At 38.3% G+C, this 23,138-nt stretch overlaps 2 protein-coding genes across 2 annotated transcripts; both read right to left on the bottom strand.

The window, feature by feature from the left end:
- Nucleotides 1–6,904: 6,904 nt before the first annotated feature.
- On the bottom strand, nt 6,905–8,207 carry LOC128742731 (very-long-chain (3R)-3-hydroxyacyl-CoA dehydratase 2-like). The gene is made up of 3 exons (XM_053839177.1): nt 7,900–8,207; nt 7,708–7,828; nt 6,905–7,644 (listed from the first exon to the last, which is right to left on the bottom strand). Exons 1-3 carry the CDS (start codon nt 7,968–7,970, stop codon nt 7,141–7,143), a joined length of 696 nt encoding a protein of 231 aa, XP_053695152.1. The 5' UTR covers nt 7,971–8,207; the 3' UTR covers nt 6,905–7,140.
- Nucleotides 8,208–17,180: 8,973 nt separating this feature from the next.
- LOC128741851 (60S ribosomal protein L30) lies at nt 17,181–18,159 on the bottom strand. Its single transcript, XM_053837949.1, has 4 exons — nt 18,108–18,159; nt 17,963–18,016; nt 17,752–17,897; nt 17,181–17,484 (listed from the first exon to the last, which is right to left on the bottom strand). The coding sequence occupies exons 2-4, from the start codon at nt 17,981–17,983 to the stop codon at nt 17,301–17,303; spliced, it is 351 nt and encodes a 116-aa protein (XP_053693924.1). The 5' UTR covers nt 17,984–18,016; nt 18,108–18,159; the 3' UTR covers nt 17,181–17,300.
- Between the last annotated feature and the right edge of the window lie 4,979 nt (nt 18,160–23,138).

Here is a 23,138-nt window from a genome sequence, read left to right as displayed (position 1 = left end):
TGCAGCCCAAGGTGGGGCAGTGAGAGTCAAGTCTGTCCAAGGTTGAGTGGAGTTAGCGATAACGGCGAAAGATGAATTGATGTTATAGAATAAATGACAGAACTTGACTTCTCCCGGACCCGTCAAACCCCCCTGTACATAGTATGAGTATTTCCGGTCTGTATCTGTCTTCAGGGTGACGACTTAAAACCAAAAATAAAATTCCCTGACTTTCCCTGATGCATCAAATATTTTTCCCTGGCCCTTAAAACTCAAATAACGGGTGGCAACTAAAATTTTGGAATTTTTTCGCGGCCCTTATACTCAACAACAAACTCAGCTCAGAGAGAAATGAGAGTATGTATGTGTTAGCTCTCTCTCTCTCTTCTCTTTTTGTTAATATTTTTTGTTTTGTTTATGCTTGCCCAGTTTTGCTAAAAATGGCATCGAAACAAGAAGCATTTCGGGAGCGCATTGTGCATTTCTACGAACTGCAACAGAAATCTCGGTAAAAAGTATACGGTACAACATTTAAAAAGCAAATATGTTGCGGCTTCGATTACAGATTGTAGATTATAGAGACGCCGAGACACTCAAACTCCGCTAAATTTTGAACGGAAACGGAGAGTTACCTTTATTGATGATGGTACTCTCCGTTTTGTTTCAAAATTTAGCAGATTTTGAGTATCTCGGCGCCTCTGTAATCTACAGTCTCTGTCGCTTCGACTGTTTACCATATCGTAAGATGCCCAACATCGCAAGCTAGGTAGTGGAAGACCACCCAAAATTATGGACGCAGAAGAACATCGTTCTCTTTCTCGTTTCTTCAACAACAAGCCCTCTGGTTTGACTATCAATAAGGATGCACCAGACCAATGTTTGAAGAAAATTTGGATCCCGTTCTACAAAAACATCATGCATATGGACAATACGTGTTTTGGCCGAATAGAGCATCATCGTATTGCGCCAAAAAAAACACAATCGTTCCTGGATACTCATTCGATCCCATCTTTACCCAAAAACCAAGACCCGAAAATTCTGCCTCAGTGCGCCCAGTCGAAGATATCTTCGGGATTTTGAGTTCCTTGTTGTACAAAAATAACTGGAGAGCCACGAATTGCAAACAGTTGATTGGTAGATAATAGTTTGATACACCGCTATTCTATATTTCGAACGGATTAGTAGGGTAAAGAACCGGTTTTAAGCAGTCTAAGCGGGTCACTGATTGTTTCATCTTATTACAAGCGATGGGTTGACTGAGTGGGGGATATCAGCATACCAATCTTCTTGCTATCTTTAGTTCTTCAAGCTGTTACCATTGGAAGACACTATTGTTGTGCTAAACTCTTGATTTTCCGCTTTAAAAGTTGAAGCGGTGGAACTAATTTTGATCAGACCGAACATATTTTCACCCTCAAGGTGCTTTTTTAAGCAATCCTGAAATCTGATTTTTTTTACGTCCCCGTAAAAAATCCCTCGAACTATTCCCCCTATTCAGTAAGTTCGCGTTCCTATCCGCGACCTACTAATCGGCATCTGATGCGTAATCGGCATAGCGTATCGGCATAGATGCGTGAAATGCCATCTGTCTAAATTGTTTATCGGGGCATACACTCACCGCACCGTTCGGCAAACGGTATTCGTCGTCTCTTTTATTCTCTAGTGTTCTTATGGGAAACTGCAAGTATGACGTCTCACTCGCTATTCATAAGGATGGTGGGAGAACAAAAGAGGTAAACATAGCAGTACACACGGTCCGACTCAGAACAGTGTTGTCAAAGCAAATAACATTGAAACACATCGTTGCTTCATTAAATCACTGAGAAAATCTTCGAAAATTATTGAAAAAGCTGTCTTTTCTGTTGTTTTTAATAAAGAAAAATTAATTATGAACATACATTTCTCTTGAAAGTATTGAACCACGTTTTCACCATTGGAGGTTTCAGTTAATTTCAAACCTATAATTCTTATTTCCAGAACCGAAACAGTGTCTTGGCAACACGATAGTTTATCAGTTTTGCTGCAGCTGCTGCTACTGGTGAACAGGTTCCGTCAATTCAGAATTTGTTTTCAGTTTTGTTACAAAAAAAAATAAAACTTTCGGCTAGTGACAAAGCCTTAGATAATAGAAAAAAAGAGAGTGAATAATATGGTATGTGACAATTGAGTGCTTGACTTTTAGAGTGGTTGTAATCAGTGCTGAAACATGTGATGGATTCGTTAGTAGCGAGGTGGCGATTGCCTTCAGCAGCTGAAAAATGTACGTTTTTGGGCAACAATTTTTAATTCGACATTTCTTGTCGGAAACCCATTAAATTGTGTTTGTGTGAATCAAATGTATGGTTAAGTGATTTGTGAAGATGATCTTATCAAAAGATTTTGAAAATATGAATGACACTGCTTAACTCGTTCCTTACCCTATTTCGAACGAAAGTTTTTTCGAATGAAATTTCCGCCAGGAAAATCAACTGGGCAAAACATCTCGTTCGAAACAAGTCGAACGAAATAAAGACTCGTTCGAAATACAGAATAGGGGTGAGAGAGATTCCATTTCATCTGACCTTACTTCCGTGTATTCCTATCCATAACTCTCAATCCAAGGATCTTTGCGTTACAAATATCTTACAGATTTGTTTAAATTCTCTTAAACTGCTTGCTTGTTTTGCTGTTTCTGGAAGCTCGTTGAACAAACTGTAACCCTTATAAAATAACGAGTTTTGCGTGCACGATTTTCGGAAATTCAGCAGTCTGAAATATCCAGCATGTCTTGTTTGGAAGCGGTGCACATCTCTTCCGTACTCTATCGTGTTTGTCAGGTACTGAGGTACCATTCCTTTTGTCACACGATGCACAAAAACCAACGTATTATACTCGACTCGCTGGTTTATAGACATCCACTGCAAACAATCTAACATAAACATCCTTGGCGTAAGTCGATCACAACAACACAGAATCAAACGCGTAACTTTGTTCTGGAGAATCTGCTTTCGTTTCATCTGTTGCGTTGATGCAAGAAACAGGACCGTAGCACAAAAGTCGAAGCGGGGGGCGATGATTAACTTATAAATCAGTATCTTTGCATTTATAGTCAAGAAACGATTGATTCTACACAGCACACCAAACTTTCGAGCAGCCTTACGGATCGTGTAATTAATATTTAGTTATTGATTTATCGGTACCCGGTACTATCATATATTTTGTTTTAGTAACGTCCAACTCATGTTTTTTCCATTTTAACCATTCAGAGAAGTTACTCAATTCATTGTTCATCACATTGAAACACTCATCGTAACTGTTAGCAGTTACAAACAGTACTGTATCGTCCGCAAAAAGTTTAACTTCTGCCCTCTCCAAAATTCGTTTCACATCATTCATGTATAAAATAAACAACAACGGGCCAAGCACGCTACCCTGAGGAACTCCAAGGTTTACTGGAGCTTCTGGCGACACACATGTCTTGTACCTCGTTACTTGTACACGATTTTCCAGATAACTGTGAAACCACTTCAGTACAGTTCCGCGAAAACCAGAACGTTTCAGAGCATGCACTTGCTTCGTCCGATCAATTGTTTCGAAGGCACGTTTCAGATCAACAAAACCTGCTAAGACTATCTTGCCTTGTTCTATGCATTGTTTCTACTTCAATAATAATAAATTTAAAGCAGATTCGCACGAATGGTTCTTCCGGAAACCTGAGTGTTCTGCCAGCAATGAACCAGTACGTTCTACATACGCCACCGATTGCTCTTTCACAATCGTCTCTCACACCTTCTCGTACAGCGGTAATAAGTTTATCGGTCTGTAATCTTCTGGTTTCGTCGAGTTCGCGATTTTCGGTATCAGAATCATCACCATTTTCTTCCCCGCATCTGGAAATACCCCATACTGGAGAGAACCATTCACAATTCGCAGCATTTGATTTGCTATAACATCAAACGCATCCACCATCACGCGTTTCGTAATGTTATTTACGCCGGTACAGTCCTTAATAGATGCAACTGTTTCTTTCTTTGTCATACTGATCGGTTGAAACTAACAATACAGGTCTCTGGTAACACATTCTCATTTTAGGATTTTTATTTTCAGACCACCGGAGATTGGAAACGATGTTAATAAATCTATAATGCGTTCAATATCTTCTGGTTCTGTGCATAGGAAAAGGAGGTCATCCGCGTAGGTCAATATTACGGGTAGTACAATTCTGGGGCCATGCTCTATGTATGTCTAATTCAGGCATGAATTTCTTCATTGTTGTGAAAACACTGTGGAGCCTAAATACGAACAGAATCGGGCTTAAGTGGCACACTTGTTAGATGCCTTTGGATTTCCTGAGATTCCGTTCGTTGTTTAAACCGCTGATGGAAGTTTACTCGGTAAAACTCGCGTTAATTACGCCTAAGGATACCAAAATATCATGATGTCATGTTTTCATTATGTCTATCTGGTTAAATATCGGCTTTAGGTCTATGGAGCCCAGGATGGTAGACGCTCCCTTCCGCCGTCGTTCATCGAGTAATCTTTGAAGTACGAAGAGCTGGTCTGCTGCGCTTATATTGGACTGAAATGCCATTTGATAAACTAGCAAAGTTGGTAGTTGCTTTTGCAGGCGAACAAGCAGTATCTTCGGGTATAGTTTGTAAGCTACGGATCACAGTATTATTTACCAGTAGTCCTCTGTTGTCTTAAAGGTCGTTACCAATAATCCACAATGATTTCTTCTTTCATTTTTATTGACATTTTGCTTTCCGGTACAGTAGGTTATTAAGCTAAGGTCCTTATCCCGATGACGGGGCTGCCATTTTATGGTGGGCGGGAGCCCTGTTCCCTGTTAGCGTACAACAGCCGAGGTTGCGTACCCCAGCCAATACCATATGATAGGAGTTGGTGAACAGGGGTTATGGAATGCACATGTTCACCCTTTGCCAGGCCTGTAGTCTTGGGGGCCCACAAACTTTCGGCATTGAGATACGTATCGAGGAAGTTCAGCCAGATGGAATTTTATTTGTCCTGAAAATTGTATGTCATGTTTTGTAGGGCTCTCCCCAGGCGTAAGTGTTATATTTTAGATCTTCCGTCATTGTTCGGATTTCAGTGCATGGCTTGCTCTTTAAATTTTGTTCTCCCACTCTCGCATATGAATGAATTGTTGCTTCTTGCTCCTTCGATGCTTGTTTTGTGAACCGAAAAGTTTTGACCATCTAAACTAAATCTTATCTTTATCCCGCTGTACTAAGAATTAGCACATTTTGTCTTCGAAATGTTACTGAAAGGATTCTTTTCGTATTCTGGTATTTTCCTTGCTATCTTCCTTGTCATTCATTTTTGATTATTTTTAATTATCAGAAACATCTTGTGATCGATCATTCAATTGGTCCAGATATTAAACAATAATTGTATTTTTTCGAAATTCGAAGAGTAACTAAATTGTGCTATCCCATCAAATACATTCCTAAGTTTACAATATTCTGTTGACTACCTATTGCATTTGTTATCAAAACAGAAAAACATTATTTTGAAACAGTCGGAGATTATTTGGCAATGCAATTCTATCGAAGTTTTATAAACATTTCTCTAATCATCGTTTATGTTTGAGTGAGGTAGCTGAAAGGAAAAATAGGATAAAATAGTAACTAAAAAATATATTATTTATTAAAATAAGGGTGATGCAAGGGAAAATGCTCAGGAATACCACCATGCAAATAGGATCATAATGAGATTTAGAAAATCCTAGACTTGGGGCAGGCAAGAAGCAATGAAAACGGACGAATTGACTGAATTTATTTAAAACAATGGTGGATGAGAACAAAGCATGTGGGCTGGAAATAGTGTATATAACATATTAGTACTGAATAAAACATGCCGTAAATGGTTTTAATTTTCGATTATTGATTTTGATTTATTATATACAGGTTTAGACCAAAGAGTCTCAGAACGTCAGGGCACTTTGTATACAGGCAGAACTGTCCTGCACTCAGTGCACCTATTTTGCTTCTTTAGCTGTAACACCTCTGCCAAACAAAATTCACTGAACTGAGGTTTTTGGAGTGTCTTAGTAGAATACGAAACCTAAAATTAAAAAAGAAGAAAACTTATCCAATTTAATTCTACTATGTACTTTTTTTAACGACAGATACGTATTTCGCCTAGGACTTGCAGGCTTCCTCAGTGTTTGTTCGAAAACACTGACAGACACTGAGGAAGCCTGCAAGTTGTAGGCGAAATACGTATCTGTCGTGAATAAAATATACATAGTAGAATTAAATTGGATGTTTTCTTCTTTTTTCATTTTAGGTAGACAAAATTCGAAAATGTTATGTATCGGAAATTTATAGAGTCGATTATTATCCATAAGATTGCTAAATTAAGTATTGCTCTATCTTAAGTATTTACGACGCACTCTCACTTCACACTAGGTGGTGCGCAAAGAGCGTTCTGGGTGCACCGCCCAGTGTGAACTGAGAGTGCGCCGTATACTTAAGATAGAGCAATACTTAGTTCAGCACTCCTATGGATGATAATCGACTCTATAAATGCCCCATACATAACATTTTCGAATTTTGTTTGGCATAGGTGTTACGTACGGCTAAAGAAGCAAAATAGGTGCACTGAGTGCAGGACAGCCCTGTATACAGGCATAGTTTACGATCTTATTAATGATGTTAAAAAAGTTCGTAGTCTCCTATTTTCCCAGAAATTTTGCGATGTTCTCGGATGTCGCTTATTTCAAAAGTTCTTAACTGTTGAACCAACTCCCAAATATCCCAAAATTTAACAAATATGTTGTTCAAACAGCAAAAATTTACATAGAGCAAAGTATTAGATCTACTCAATTTTGTTACCATTGAGTCAGTAGGTGGGTGAGGGTGGGTGTTAATCCAGCGTGCACATTGTAAGCGTTTTCAATTAAAACCAACACGTTTTTCTTAGTATGTTTAAGTGCAGTTTTATTTAATTTCAAATCCTCCACCTAGCATGCTTCTTAAGCCTGCAGTCGAGTGTGCGTACGGAACGTTTCAAACAACGATCGAGTTTGTAATGCAAATAGAACAATCAAACGTAAACCTCTTCCGTATAAGTCTTATTAGCTTTGAAATGTGTAATGTGTAACAGTCTAATGTTGCCCTGAACCGAAAATAGGTTGCCACCGAACTAGTCAGCTGCTTATTTAACCTTTTGCTTGCCGGAGGCAGTTTTGCTGCCACCTCCGAGAATTTTCCGCCGCTGGGCAAACATATGCAGGTACATCTGGGGAAACAGCGGGATGTACAGCAGCATTACCAACCACAGGAAGTAGAAGTAGGAGAACGTAAAGTTGTACGCGTTGGGCATTTCGATGCTCCACTGTTTCGATTCACGCACATAGCTTTGGGCCCAGAAAAAGCACAACAGCTCGCCGGTCACTCCGATCGGATAGAGAGCAATGAATGTGGTATATCGGAGAAAGATCAGAATGTGCGGGACGGCGTTAACTAGATTGAGCGCATAGTAACCGTACCGAATGATTTCGGTTACGGACCATGCCAGCAGAGCCAATGGAAGACCGGGAGATGACTTTCCAGTGGGAGTGGCCATTACGACCCCACAGACGACCATCACACGTGAGAGCACTTGGAATGTGGTAATAACCGGATTGCTTGGAACGATCCGAGTAGCTGCGTGTACTATCTGTTGGCAAAAATCAATTTTTAAGAGATAAAGAGAAAGTAGAATAATAATCATTGCACTGACCTCGAGGACGGCTGCATTTTGAAATATTATCACGGTGGTTCCCAGGTAATCCCACAAAGGTTTTCCGTTTCCTTTATCGAATGTGTAGTAAGCCACCAGTTGATAAAGCATGTAAGACCAACTAATCGGAAGCAGATTAATCCCGTTATAAATATGTGGCAAGCAGAGAGCACAAAATTAAAAATAACTTACCCGACGACCATCGCTCCATTGTACGCAATCAGGTACAACTTGACCAGCGGGGAAGGTTCCTTGGGAGCCATTCTGTGTGTTCGTTATATAATCGGACTTTTGACCTCACCAATAACACACAAAAAAATTGCGCTGGACAGCAAACAGGGGAAAGTGGCAACGTAATGCACAAAAATCGTCCCTCTTTGCCTACCTGCGTACGATGGAATACTGGCTGGATTGACTGGTGTGTTGTGTAGTGAATGGTGAAGCAATTTACAAGTTCACCCGAAATGTAAATAAAATCAACCAGCCTAAACAGAAACGAACGAAGCAAAGGAGCAGAAAATGTCATGTCATCAATGATCGAGTCACAAGTGAATGAATGATGAATTAAAAAATGAAATGAACACCCAAATTGACAATGACAGATTCACATGAAGGTGCTGTTCAAAAAAGACCGCATAGAAAATGTTATGATTTAAATGGCGAATCCTAAATACAATATTATACAGCAGGTTTTCGAATTTGGCAACAAATGCGTGTCGCCTATGTTGCCAAAATCGAAACCGTGCCAAAATCGAGACCCTTTTTGGATATGAAATTTTTTTATGTAAATGCTTTAGAAGTTGACTAAATGTCAATGTGACAAAAAGTTCGACAAGAGCTATCCGTCCGGTGCAAATAAGTTATTGACACCCTGCGGTAAGACGTAGTCCTACGGCAATAAAGATATTATTGTTCGAAATCACATAACTTTTTTTCTTGAATATACTCAGGGCATCGTTTTTTCGTCATTTAAAGCATGTAGGGTAAGGAACGAGTTAAGCAGTGTTACCTATTTTAATCAGTTGAACATAAATGATCCGAAAATGCACTTTTTTATTCATATTTTCAAAATCTTTTGATAGGATCATCTTCACAAATCACTTAACCATACATTTGATTCACACAAACACAATTTACTGGGTTTCCGACAAGAAATATGATGAATTAAAAATTGTTGTCCAAAAACGTACATTTTTCAGCTGCTCTTCAGCAATCGCCACCTCGCTACTAACTAATTCATCAAATTTTCAGCACTGATTACAACCACTCTGAAAGTCAAGCACTCAATTGTCACATACCATATTATTCAGTCTCTTTTTTTTTCTATTATCTAAGGCTTTGTCACTAGCCGAAAGTTTTATTATTTTCTAACAAAACTGAAAACAAATTCTGAATTGACGGAACCTGTTCACCACTAGCAGCAGCTGCAGCACAACTGATGAACTATCGTGTTGCCAAGACACTGTTTCGGTTCTGGAAATAAGAATTTTAAGTTTGAAACTAACTGAAACCTCCTATGGTGAAAACGTGGTTCAATACTTTCAAGAGAAATGTATGTTCATAATTAATTTTTCTTTATTAAAAACAACACAAAAGACAGCTTTTTCAATAATTTTCGAAGATTTTCTCAGTGATTTAATAAAGCAACGATGTGTTTCAATGTTATTTGCTTTGACAACACTGTTCGTCGGATCGTTTGTACTGCTATATATGTTTACCTCTTTTGTTCTCCCACCATCCTTATGAACAGCGAGTGAGACGTCAAACTCGCAGTTTCCCATAAGAAAACCAGAGAATAAAAGAGGCGACGAATACCGTTTGCCGAACGGTGCGGTGAGTGTATGCCCCGATAAACAATTTAGACAGATGGCATTTTACGCATCTATGCCGATACGCTATGCCGATTACGCATCAGATGCCGATTAGTAGGTCGCGGATAGGAACGCGAACTTACTGAATAGGGGGAAAAGTTCGAGGGATTTTTTAAGGGGACGTAAAAAAATTCAGATTTCAGGATTGCTAAAAAAAGCACCTTGCGGGTGAAAATGGGTTCGGTCTGTTCAAAATTAGTTCCGCCTCTCCAACTTTTAAAGCGAAAAATTAAAAGTTTAGCTCAACAATAGTGTCTTCCAATGATAACAGCTTGAAGAACTAAAGATAGCAAGAAGATTGGTATGCTGATATCCCCCACTTAGTCAACCCATCGCTTGTAATAAGGTAAAACAATCAGTGACCCGCTTAGACTGCTTAAAACTAGTTCTTTACCCTTTGCGGAAACTGTTTGATATTTAAGCATATTTTTGGAAGTGAAATCTGGCTTTAGTTTTCAGAAGGTCGCATAATGCATGCAAAAGGGTTGATTATGCGACCTTTTTTTTCTTTTTACCTTTGTTATACAATATAACAAAGGTTTAGGAATTGGTCGAAAAACACGAAGTCGATCTGAGGCCCGGAGGGCCGTGTCACATATACCAATCGATCAGGTTCGACGAATGAGCAATGGCTGTGTGTGTGTATGTGTGTATGTGTGCGCTTCAATTTTCAATCGCCTATTTCTCGGAGATGGCTGAACCGATTCGTCTGCTATAACTTTTATTTGAAAGGTATTTTTACCTAGTATATCACTATTAAATGGTTTCGTGGACTGACTTTTAGTTTGAAAATTATAAGCAAAAATGTGAAAATTACGTGACACAATTTTCTCCGGAACCACATAACCGATTTCATCGATCTTAGTACCAAATAAAAACTCTTACTATTGCTAAACTTCACGCCAATTTTTATTGAAAACAAACAAGTGGTTTAAGAGTTATGCTTAAAAAACCAGTTTTGACAAGGTTCAAATGATCGCCTGTTTCTCAGAGATGGCCAAACCATTCAATACACCACACCAAAATTAACAATAATTTATAATGATTTTAACCAAGAAAAATAACCTAATTTCAATTATTTTAATATCAAACGAGAGGTTTTCACACTACGAATATATATGCAAAATTTCATAAGAATTGGTTTTACCGGTCAAAAGATATTAACCCTCGAACACTCGCGCTAACTTTTATAACACAGTTACTCGCGCGCACAATAGCCCAGAACCAAAGTGAACGTGCGCACTAGAGTTTTGGCTAGGAAAACTTGGTTTTAAGTTTATCGAACTTTTGGAAGAGTTTCTTGAAATTGAAAGCTGTATCGTCTGGTAGAATTTGAATTTTGATTAATCCCCCTAAAAGTGAAATAAAAACCTGATTTAATCCACCTAGTGGTGAAAGGAACCTTTGTTATACGGTCTTACGTGTTATTCGAGATAGAAATCGACACGTCCTCGGAATATAATTCATCTATTGGCAGCACTTCTAAATTTTGATAGTTCCTTTTCTCATGAAATTGCTAAGTAAGTTGTTACTAATATGGGTAAGTGCAAGTAAAATTAAGTTGTAAGAAGAAATATTATTCTTTAACATATACATTGCGTAGTAAAGGTCTAGTTTATAGGTTTTTGAACTATGCATAATTTCCTGTAATGCCATTCTATTTGGTTCATAACAATAAAGTTTTCTTGAATAAATTTCATCAATTTTTATTAACCTTCGGTTACTCACGCTGCTGTATTTTGTACAACATGTGTAGGTTTTTGAATGCCATATTGTTATATAGTTACAAATCATTGTTTAACTAACATATATTCTTCAATAAACTTGTTATGAGCAAAATGTCAGAAATATTCGATGCATTAATACTTTAAATTGTTAGGAATACAGATCAGCATAAACCGACCGAAAATCACAGAAACGATGCAAGCAGCATGTGAGGTGTACCGCAATTGGCCCCAACTGGCATTTTATCTCGTTTCTTCATATAGAAAAATGGTGTCTGTATGCAGCAAAACTATCAGCAAATGAAAAATGTTTAAAATGTAGCCGTCTGTTGGTAGTCGAATAATTCGGAGTCAAAATTAGGGCGTTCTTTATAATCAAAGTTCTACAGATCCTAAACAAGCAAACATAGAGGTAAACAACATTCCGTAAAGTTGTGTATTTTTACTATTTGTACAACTTTGTAATACATGAAAAATTCATACAACAATTACAAAAAGAGCCGAAATAGAAAAACTGATTTTACAATTGCATTTACAATAAATAAGATTTCTCTATCTTCGCTGAAGAGATAGAAGGTTACTGTCTTCAGCAAAATTTCTTGTAATAATATACTCTAAAGCTTTGCAGAACACATCAATATGCTATATTGAACCTGAAGAAAAATATTTTTTTATTTTACTTTTAGGGGGATTAGTCAAAATTTAAATGCCACCAGACGATAGAGCATTCAATTTCAAAAAACTCTTCCAAAGGTTCGATAAACCTAAGACCAAGTTTTCCCAGGCAAAACTATAGTGCGCACGTTTTCTTTGGTCTTGGGCTATTGTGCGCGCGAGTAACTGTGTTACAAAAGTTAGCGCGAGTGTTCGAGGGTTAATATCTTTTGACCGGAAAAACCAATTCTTGTGAAATTTTGCATATATATTCGTAGTGTCAAAACCTCTCGTTTGACATTAAAATAATTGAAATTAGGCAAATTAACTTGGTTAAAATCATTATAAATTATTGTTAATTTTGGTGTGATGTATACGGTTGCTCATAACTTTCAAATTAAACGTCCAATCAAAAAATCATTCAATAGTGATCTATTAGGATATATTATCTTTCAAATGAGACTAATAGCGCATAAATCGGTTTGGCCATCTCTGAGAAACAGGCGATCATTTGGACCTTGTCAAAACTGGTTTTTTAAGCGTAACTTTTAAACTGCATATTTGTTTTCGATGAAGCTTGGTAGAAAGTTTAGCGATAGCAAGAGCTTTTATTTGGTACTAAGATCATTAAAATTGGTTGTGTAGTTCTGGAAAAAACCGTGTCACGTAGTTTTCACATTTTTGCCTATAACTTTTAAACGAAACGTCGTACCACGAAACAACTGAATGGTGATATACTAGGCATAAATACCTTTCAAACAAAAGTAATAGCGGATGAATCGGTTCAGCCATATCCGAGAAACAGGCGACAGAAAATGAGCTGTACACACATACATACACACACACACACACACACACACACACACACACACACACACACACACACACACACACACACACACACACACACACACACACACACACACACACACACACACACACACACACACACACACACACACACACACACACACACACACACACACACACACACACACACACACACACACACACACACACACACACACACACACACACACACACACACACACACACACACACACACACACACACACACACACACACACACACACACACACACACACACACACACACACACACACACACACACACACACACACACACACACACACACACACACACACACACACACACACACACACACACACACACACACACACACACACACACACACACACACACACACACACACACACACACACACACACACACACACACACACACACACACACACACACACACACACACACACACACACACACACACACATACAGACATTGCTCAATTCGTCGAACCCTATCGATTGGTATATGACACTTGGCCCTCCGGGCCTTGGTTCTATTGCGCGTTTTTCGACCAATTTCTAAACCTTTGTTATATAGTATAACAAAGGTAAAAATTATTTTCCTTCAGTTTCAATACAACACATTGATGTGTCCTGCAAAGTTTTAGAGCATATTATAACAAGAAATTTTGCTGAAGACAGTAACCTTCTATCCCTTCAACGAAGAGATCTTATTTATTGTATATGAATTTGAAAAATCAGTTTTTCTATTTTAGCTCTTTTTGTAATTGTTGTATGACTTTTTCATGTATTACAAAGTTGTATAAATAATAAAAATACACAACTTTGCTGAACATAGTATACCTCTATGTTTCCTTGTTTACGAACTGTAGAACTTTGATTATAAAAAATACCCTGATTTTGACCCCGAATTACTCGACTACCAACAGATGGATACATTTTAAACATTTTACATTTGCTGGTAGTTTTGCTGCACACAGACACCATTTTTCCATATGAAGAAACGAAAGAAAATTCCAGTTGGGGCCAATTGCGGTACACCTCACATGCTACTTGCTTCGTTTCTGTGATGTCGGTTTATGCTAATCTATTTTCCTAACAATTTAACATAACAAGTTTATTGAAGAATATACGTTAGTATATACGTAATATACGATTTGTAACTATATAACAATATGGCATTCAAAAACCTACATATGGTGTACAAAATACAACAACGTGAGTAACCGAAGGTTAATAAAAATTGATGAAATTTATTCATGTAAACCAAACGTGTCGATTTCTATCTCAAATAGCAAGTAAGACGGTATAACAAAGGTTCCTTTCACCACTAAGTGGATTAAATCAGGTTATTTTTCCTTTTTTTTCGGGTTATCCAACTGGTCGCTTAATAGCGTATAAAACTCTGCGCTAGGCCCTTTTGTGATGTCAACAAAGTGTCAGGGAGACCTCAAACGTCAGTTCTACCTGACGAGACAGGCAATGTCGCCCACTAAAACACAGGTAGAACCCCAAGCATAGCCATCACGACTATGCCCGCAGGCGGAGGCGTTCCGGCCCTGCGAGGACTCCACAAACTGGCTCTAAGATCTCTCTGCCAAAGGCCGGAATATCATATTTTAAATATAATGATGATGATGACGATGATGATGATAAGAAAAATGGTAGATCGAATTTGTAAATGTGCTTTGGACTTTTTGTACTATTTGAGTTGTAGTATAGTAAAGTGGAGAATTCGTCATCCCCGCCTAGCACTAAGCAGAATCAGAAGGTTTTCAGGCACTAGCACTGGTCCTCAACCGCGCGCCCCCTATCAATTTTCCAACACAAACAACCACAAATGAACTAATAAAAAAGACAAATTTCGAAGCATTAGTGGTTGTCAATTTATCAGGGAAAATTTGATCTTTCATTCCCCAGCATTTATGCACTGTCCCAAGATACAAAGTACATACATATATTGAACGCAGCACAAACTGGACGTTCGCGGTAGTCGACAGACGCTTCAAAATTTAGAGACGCACACGCCTTCCAACACCCGAGATCAATGAGCTAGTGCAATAAAGCTGGGGGCTTAAACGTCTCTCTAAGACTCGACCCCTTCCCATCGACAGACCCCGCGTCAGGCCATCAGATAACAGGACAGCCACGGGGCCAGTGCAAAAATTCTACCGATTCTATTTTTCTAGCAGCACCGCCCAGCCGAGACTCGAACACACGACACGAATTGAACTAATTTTCCCATCTACTACCTAAGCACTTCTATTATTACACGTAATCATTGTAGAGTGGTCCTTCGGCATTCAACCGGATCTGGTATCCCGCTTACATCCCCTTACTAACCCTAAACCCCTGACCGACCCAATCAATCCGATGAATCCCAGAAACATTCATCTATTAATTATCAGAGATCCCCATACTGGCCTTATTCTTAAACGGAATAAAAGCACTTTCTGAACAATGCAACAATCACATTTGGTAAATTTTTACCCCGAGTCCCACTTGAAATCACAAAAGTATTTTGACATATACCCACATTCAGAAGTAAACGTGACCGGTGTTCATTTACTGATTAGTTAAAAAGCCCTTCACCAGGACAAGGTTCAGTTTTATCGTAGGGGCAAAAAGGTTGATTATGCGACCTTTTGAAAACTAAACCCAGAAATATCTTGTGTTGCCAAAAACGAATACTTTTGTTGCCAAAATCGAACCATGCCAGATTCGAAATCAAACTGTATTACTTAAATACAATACACTTAAGTCTTTTTTTACACGGGGGATACGTGCCGTATAAAAAACCGCGTTAATTCGAAAAATAATGTAAAAAACCGAAAATTGTAAAAATAAACCGTGTAAAAAAAGACTTGAGTTTACTATTAAACTCAGAAAGTAGGTACATTATAAATTAAGCTAAAAGTGATCAGATTTTTATTCCTGTGCTGTATTCCCTGCTTTATGAACTTAACCCATTATGACCCGGGTATACCTAAATTTGGACCAAATGAAGTGAAACTCTGTAATCTATTATATTATGGCTCGAATGTGTCGGGAAACGCAAAATCGTCATTTGGAATGCTTTCAAGGCCAAAATATCGCAGGTTAAATATTTTATAGGCTCAGTTTCAAACAAAGTTTTTTACAGATTTCTTATCGAATTTTGTGATAGACTTTACATATAAATACTAATTTACATGCCAGGTAATGTTTCGTCACTAAATGTAGACTTTTTCATGCGTTTTGGAGACAAAAATTTTTTCGCCATTTTTTCAACTTTTTTTCCGCCATTTGTCACAACTTTGCACTATAGAAAATACAGATGAAATGACAAAAACTGACAAATTATATCACACACACATCAGATTGATGTCTTATCTCTCTTGTAGTGATATATTAACAATGCTAACTATTGAAATTCAGCAGTAAACAAGTTTTGAAGACGAGGTATGATATATCATACGCTGGGTCATAATGGGTTAATGGGTCGTCATGGATTTTGTGGATATCGAAGCAATTTTTTGTTCGAAATAAAAATTCTGTTCATGAAAATTATTCTCTGTACTCATATTGGCATTGGCAATGCTATTGTTTTGGGACCAAAAACTGCTTCCGAACTTTGAAAAATTAATGACTGATTATTTCTCCAAACTTTTTGCTTTGACGTAGGACTACGTGTTACGGAAAGATTAGGTGATAATTCCAAAATACACTCGTCGCTTTTTACGCGGATACGTTTCGCGTAAATTCCGAAATTCGCGTAAAAAAAACCAAAAATTTGCGTAAAACTGTGGATTTCAACACTACGCGAAAAAATAGACTGAGCACATCCGCGTAAATTTCGAAAATCGCGTTAAAAGCGACTTCAGTGTATATAAAAATGTAGATTTTGGTAATTCACTGTTGAAAAACGCATAAAGGTTTAGCATTATCGTAACTTGATGAATCAACCAATCATGTAAGAACAGTTTTGCCTTCCAGGCCTAGGCCTAGGACAACCAAAAACACCTTCAATTATGATTTTGGTGGTCACCCTAACTGAGAAAGGGGCACTCCAAGCGCCAAAGTCAATCGAAAGAACCGATATGCGTTTTTGAAAATCTCTTACAGAAGTATCAAGACATCAACAGAAGTCAAGCCCGATTGTAGTACAAAATTGAGTAAAATAGAACAAATTTGATCTCAAATCCTGTAATGAATTTTTTTGTTGCATTTTGTTAGAACAGAAATGAAATTGGTGACTCTGTGGAAACTGACTTCAAACGTTCAATAACAATTTAAAACTGGCCTTATTTTTGAATAGATCATAACTACCCGATAATATTTAAAGCCTAACCACTATTTTAGAAAAATTTCATTTCGAATATAAATAGAAACATTAAACAAACACTAATCGTAACTTTCACTGACCGAGCCGTTTAATCTTAATCGATCAAGAATGCCAATATACATCGTAACGTTTATTGAATGTCAACAAACGTTTCGCCCACCGTGCAGTTTTCCCTACTGTCCAGCAGCCTGAGCCTCCGGCAGAGTTCGGATGATATCCGAATCTCCGGCATCGGTGATCGACAGTGTGCAAACTCGGAAGTACTTTCCGCAGGCGGTTCCCAGTTCAATATTGTTTCCGTTGTAGTGATGAACACCGGTTTTGGCCAACATAGCGTAGTACTCAATCTCGGACTTCCTGTACGAAACCCAAAAAAACGAAAGCACATCAGTATTCCCGCAGGCTACTCACCGCTCGTCTCCGCAAACCTGTTCTCGTGATCTTGGAACCATCCGGCGAATTCATCCATTCCGTTCGCATAACCTGAGATTACTCCATAGCTTTCCCCGTCTTTTGGAAGCATACTTCTCAGTATCGAAACTCCTTCCAAAATCCGACTTCGGTTTAGGCGGGGAAGGGCTACTTCTCGGTAATCTGTCCATTGAATGGGCCGGAATACTTTACCTGAGATGCGGAGTGTTGTTGGCAATGATGATCAGTTTAGCCTTGCCCTGTCGGAGGGTTTTCAAGGTTTGTTTGTAGCCCAGGCAGTATTTGCCGGATTTCATCACCAGGGCCAGGCGAGAGTTGATGCTCTCTAAAGCCTTTTTCTAAAAAACAAAAAGCAATGTTTTAATACACGTGGTGATATGACAAAGAAACACGAAGCATTTACCTGCTTCTTTGCGGTAACCATGATGCCAAAACAATTTTACACGTTAGGCAAGGACTGTAAAGTAAAAGTTAAAAAAGTTTTGTTAAGAAAACTGGAACAACTAATCGAAATTCATTAAAAATCCGACGACAAAGAGCTAACTTACGTCTGAACTTAACAAACACCGGATGACGAAAAGATCGGACAGACACCAAGCGGTTACCAACCTAACAAGGAAAAAACTTGCTGTCAAGTGTCAAGTTTGACTGTCAAATATATCGCTATAAGCCTCGGAAGCAAAAATTTCCACTCTCCGAAAATCCAACCCAAGGGGTCCAAGCCTAGATTCCCTCTGATTACTATACCCTCGTACCGTGTATCCCCGCTGGAATGACTTTCTTTAATCTGAATGCGTCGACATTAAAAAACTGATCAAGCGTCATACAGAATTGACGGTTAAATTGACCGGAAAATTTGAAAAAAGCAAAAAGAAACCTAATCCAACATTCCTCGAGCGATAATGGGGGCCGAGGGGCACAATTTTTCGAAATTCATTGCGGGTGCCTGAAAGTGCTACTATGAGAACATCCATGATTGTTTTCGAAGTGTGAAAATATAAACATTGTTTAGTTTTCGGAAATCAGTTGACGAGGAACGTAACTGAACCGATAAGAAGTTTTATGGACAGTGGGTTCGTAGTTTTCGCAAATTTTGGGGAGAACGTCCAAATTCACCACGAAGTTTTTTTTTATCAAACCAACACCACAGACAAACAGACATAACACTCGTTTTCTGTTCATCGTACCGATAAAACCGTCATTTCAAACTTGGGCATAGTTGGGAATGTTTCCGCACTCGCTATTATGGCGACACTGATGCCATCAAAAAGTCGCGCAGTTTCAAACTGATATCCATTTTGTTTTTGTTTACATCGCGCAGCCTAAATATGGGACGAAAGTGTAAATTTGGTTTATGCACCTGCATTGTAGGAAATGTACCCGGGAAAACGTTCCATTCCTTTCCGAAGTGTCCGGAATTGTAAGCATTCTTGAATTCGTTTATTTTTATTCATCAAAAAAGTGCAGTTCTGCTGCTCGGATGAATTATCAGATATTTTTCGCAAAGGTGGTGCTGCTGTTCTTCGCCAACGGCGGATCTGTTCGACTCACTTCCGGCCAGAAGCATATTTCAATCCCTTACAACCGGAAAAAGGGTAAACAGAGGGAAAATGGCTTTCAGAAATCATAACCACAGAGAACAGACTACCAGGTAATTGACAAAAAGTGTGTAAAAGGTTTTTATGTATTCTACGAGTAATCTTTCAATAGAGCACCCCTCGAGCAGTAAGTGGCAAACTAAATCTTGATGTCGCTGCCGTTGCTGCTATGTAACTCCAGCACAAAGAAATATTGATAAAGGTACATGGATCTTTTTTGATGCGTTTGGCAAACTATTTCTGGAGGGCGCTACCGACAGATTTTACACACAAAAAATCGATTACTTCCGTCGAGCCTGTTAATCTGTTCTCTGTGTCATAACTACTCACATTTAGAGATTACGACCACATGCAGTTCCCACTGTCGCGGAAATCTATTACGAGTTGGAAGTTTTGGATGATATCTCTTCCTCAAACGACGAACACTGCATCATGGTAAACGATACGACGATTGAACAGCAGATACATGATACATCAGAGCTCAGTGTCGCCAGCGAAATGTGCGATAGCATCATTACTGACGAATTAGTTGCAGAAGAATCGAATAGTTTCGATCTTCTACAACCAGAGAAAGGGTAAACAGAAAGGGAAAGTTTCTTTCAGAATTAATAATTACTCAAATTTACAGATTACGCCCACATGTAGTTGTCACTGCTGCGGAAAGCTATTACAAGTTAGAAGTTTTGGATATCTCTTCCTCAAACGACGAACACTACATGGCAAATGATATGACGAATCAACAGCAAATATGTGATATTTCAGAGCTCAGTGTCGCCAGCGAAATGTGCGATAGCATCCTTACTGACGTTAGCGTGGATAATTCGACAGAATGTAATAGCAATAACATCGACTACAAGCAAATGTATATTGCTGAAAAAGTAAAGAGACTTCAACTCGAAAACAATAAAAAGAAGCTTTTAAAGAAACTGAAGGCGGCTAATTGGAAAAGCACTTGGCGATTACGATCGGACCTAGTTCAAAAGGAAAGAATTAGAGCACTGAGGTCAAAATTGAAGCTTGAACAAGCAAGCAACAGAGAAACAAAGTGTCTCGGGCGACTAGTGATAAATAATAAAATACATCATAATTCCTTAGTTAACGCATCAAAGAAGCCACAGGGTCGCAGGCTCGCAGGTATAAAAACGAGATGAAAAATTTTACTGTCAGTACCTATCTCGCCGGACCATCTGCATATAGAGCCATCCAACGTTCCAGCGTACTAGCTCTGCCTCACAAAATAACTTTGGGTAGACACAACGCAGACGTCCGGATTACGCCAGGAATCAATTATGAAATATTGGACAGGTTAGAAAAAAAGACGCGAAATTTCACAAGGCAGGAAAACCCCGTAATGATTGCTATCGACGGTATGTCAATTAAGTCAAAGCTGACTTACAACGCTAAAACTGACACCTTTATGGGCTTCCCTGATGACGGGAAGCCGATAAAATTTGGATGAAATAATCCAAAAATTTTGGCAACTGAGACAATTGCCATCATGATCTGCAGTATAACCACAGAGAACAGATTAACAGGCTCGAAGGAAGTAATCGATTTTTTGTGTGTAAAATCTGTCGGTAGCGCCCTCCAGAAATAGTTTGCCAAACGCATCAAAAAATATTCATGCACCTTTATCAATATTTCTTTGTGCTGAAGTTCGCTGAATCGCTGATATGTGATGGCAGCGACATCAAGATTTAGTTTGCCACTTACTGCTCGAGGGTTTTTTTTTTGGGAGCCTGGACCACTGCGACCATTAGTTAGATCTATTGTGGTATACTCCGAGTTGCTGTTTGCATAATCAGTTCGTTCCATCACTATGAGTCAGCGTGTTGGTCGCCCTATGAATTTGCATTTCCCCCCAAGAAGGTATGACTTCCTTAATGAATTTCAGTACCTTTTTTGTTTCAGCAGACCATATCTCGCTAGGCGTTAGAACGCCCTCTCCGAGAATACGCAGTCTTCGTTGAATTAGAGCGCTGCATCGCTCGAGGGGTGCTCTATTAAAGGATTACTCGTAGATTACATGAAAACCTTTTACACACTTTTTGTCGATTACCTGGTACAGGTATACCTCGATATAAGACAATTTATAATTTCTAAAAGTTGTCTTATATCGAAATTGTCTTATATCGAAACATGGTTTTTAAAAAAAAAATTGCATTAGCGGTCGCCACTTTTGCTCTGTGTATGTGTTTACGATTTTTGAACTATTTATTATTGTTTGAATTATTAGTTTTTTACTATTTTTGGGGTTATTTTGAAATAATGAACATCTTCATGGCACCGATTTCAAAATGGAAAATCAGCTCTGGTATCGTTATCAGCTATGTCAAAGGGATTTGTTTCGATATAAGACAAAATTGTCTTATATCGAGGTTGTTTTATAACGAGGCTGTCTTATATCGAGGTATACCTGTAGTCTGTTCTCTGTGGTATAACCATGGTGGGATCTAAACGCTGTCCTGGAAACGCTGTCCTGGAAGCAAGTAGCAGTGGTAATGGATCAGTGTATTACCAATGTTAAAGCCTAGTATCCAGCTGAAAAGAAAACAGCTCAAGAAAAAATCCTGGTATTTACTGAAGAATTTTTGACAACTGCAAGGCAAGCAATTATCTGTCATTTTTTCTTGTGGTAATAATTGCACCGGATATTATTCCGTACGGAAAAGTGACGTTTCAATTCACTAGCATGTAAAACTGCGCCATCTGAAAGTAAAACAATATTTCTTGTGAGGTGCATACTGGTAAAGAAATCGTAAACGAAAAATCTTTTCTTTAGCATTTCTTGGCCTATCTCTTTGCCCATTTCTTTTCAGGTCGATACTAGGCTTAACATGGCAAAGGAGGCCGGAGTAACGGAAAAGAAACCGTCGCTTCAAATTGGTAATACCACTTTGGCGCTTTTTTTTTTTTGATAGCCCAAATCTAATTAAAAATGCACGAAACAACTTGTATAAGCACAATGCAGTGATTAAGAACCAGATTGCTAGCTTTGAGGATTTAAGAAATTTATTTCATATTGATCACTCTTCTGTACCGAGATTAGTTCCAAAGTTAATTGACCGTTACGTTTATCAAAAACCGTTTTCATCAATGAACGTTGCACAAGCAACGCGCACGTTGGGTTCCTTCGTCGCTAAAGGCTTGGAATATTACGTTGAACCAGGAGACATGCATAGTAGTGCCATGGGAACAGTCATATATGTTGAGTTTTTTGACATTTTATTCGATTCATTCAATTCCAGGAGCTCTCAAGTTATCCTTTCAAAAGTATGATTTTAATCAATATTACGCGCCATATTTCTCAATAAAACGTGTTTTCTTATAGCCCTATCGAACAGCGATCAGAAATGAGTCCTTTCATTGGGATTTTCTCCAAGACGCAGAAAAAACACTTCGCAGCTTATATTTTATTCCACAAACATGTTTTGATTTAAAAAAGGTGAGTTTGAAACAAAAATAAAAAAGGAAATTTCATTTCACGAGATTATTTCGAAGCTGCATTTTATTACGGGGCGAAATGTGAAGAACAGTATCCTAGCCCATTGATAACTTAAACTGATTCATCCCAGTCCACAAATAAGATATATTTAACCAGTAAAATTAGCAGTCGTAATTACACAATTATTATTTTTGATAGTAAATTTGTTTCTATTTGATGGTTTTGTTTTACGCAAATCGCAATCAACCAAATAATCAAATTCGTTATAACTTCGCTCTTTCAAAGTTTGATACTTCTCTAATCTCTACTGCAGATGATATGTAGAAAAATGGTACTAGATCAAATTTGTTCCGATGATTTTCAAGAATGATTATCTCCCTTCTATTCTAACTCTGTTATTTAAATTATATTTCAGGCTCCGGAAGAAGCTAAAACGCTTATGATAAGACAGCGTAGACCAGATTTTGTGAGTGACTTTATAAGCAATATAAACGCCCTCCGCTGGCTTTGGAAACACCTTAGTGACAATTTCGTGT

This window comes from Sabethes cyaneus, chromosome 3, assembly GCF_943734655.1.
Source record: "Sabethes cyaneus chromosome 3, idSabCyanKW18_F2, whole genome shotgun sequence".
In the NCBI taxonomy this organism is placed as follows: Eukaryota; Metazoa; Arthropoda; class Insecta; order Diptera; family Culicidae; genus Sabethes; species Sabethes cyaneus.
Note: the sequence above shows the minus strand (reverse complement) of the source record. Positions and strands in the feature narration are given on the sequence as shown.

Excerpts from the sequence above, each read along its gene's own strand:
- LOC128742731 (XM_053839177.1), bottom strand. The coding sequence starts at position 7,970 with ATGGCTCCCAAGGAACCTTCCCCGCTGGTCAAGTTGTACCTGATTGCG. Across the intron at positions 7,829-7,899 it reads AATGGAGCGATGGTCGTCGG|TTGGTCTTACATGCTTTATC; the intron begins GTAAGTTATTTT and ends GCTTCCGATTAG. Across the intron at positions 7,645-7,707 it reads AAAATGCAGCCGTCCTCGAG|ATAGTACACGCAGCTACTCG; the intron begins GTCAGTGCAATG and ends TTTTGCCAACAG.
- LOC128741851 (XM_053837949.1), bottom strand. The coding sequence starts at position 17,983 with ATGGTTACCGCAAAGAAGCAG. Across the intron at positions 17,898-17,962 it reads TGGTTACCGCAAAGAAGCAG|AAAAAGGCTTTAGAGAGCAT; the intron begins GTAAATGCTTCG and ends TTTGTTTTTTAG. Across the intron at positions 17,485-17,751 it reads AACAACACTCCGCATCTCAG|GAAGTCCGAGATTGAGTACT; the intron begins GTAAAGTATTCC and ends GGTTTCGTACAG.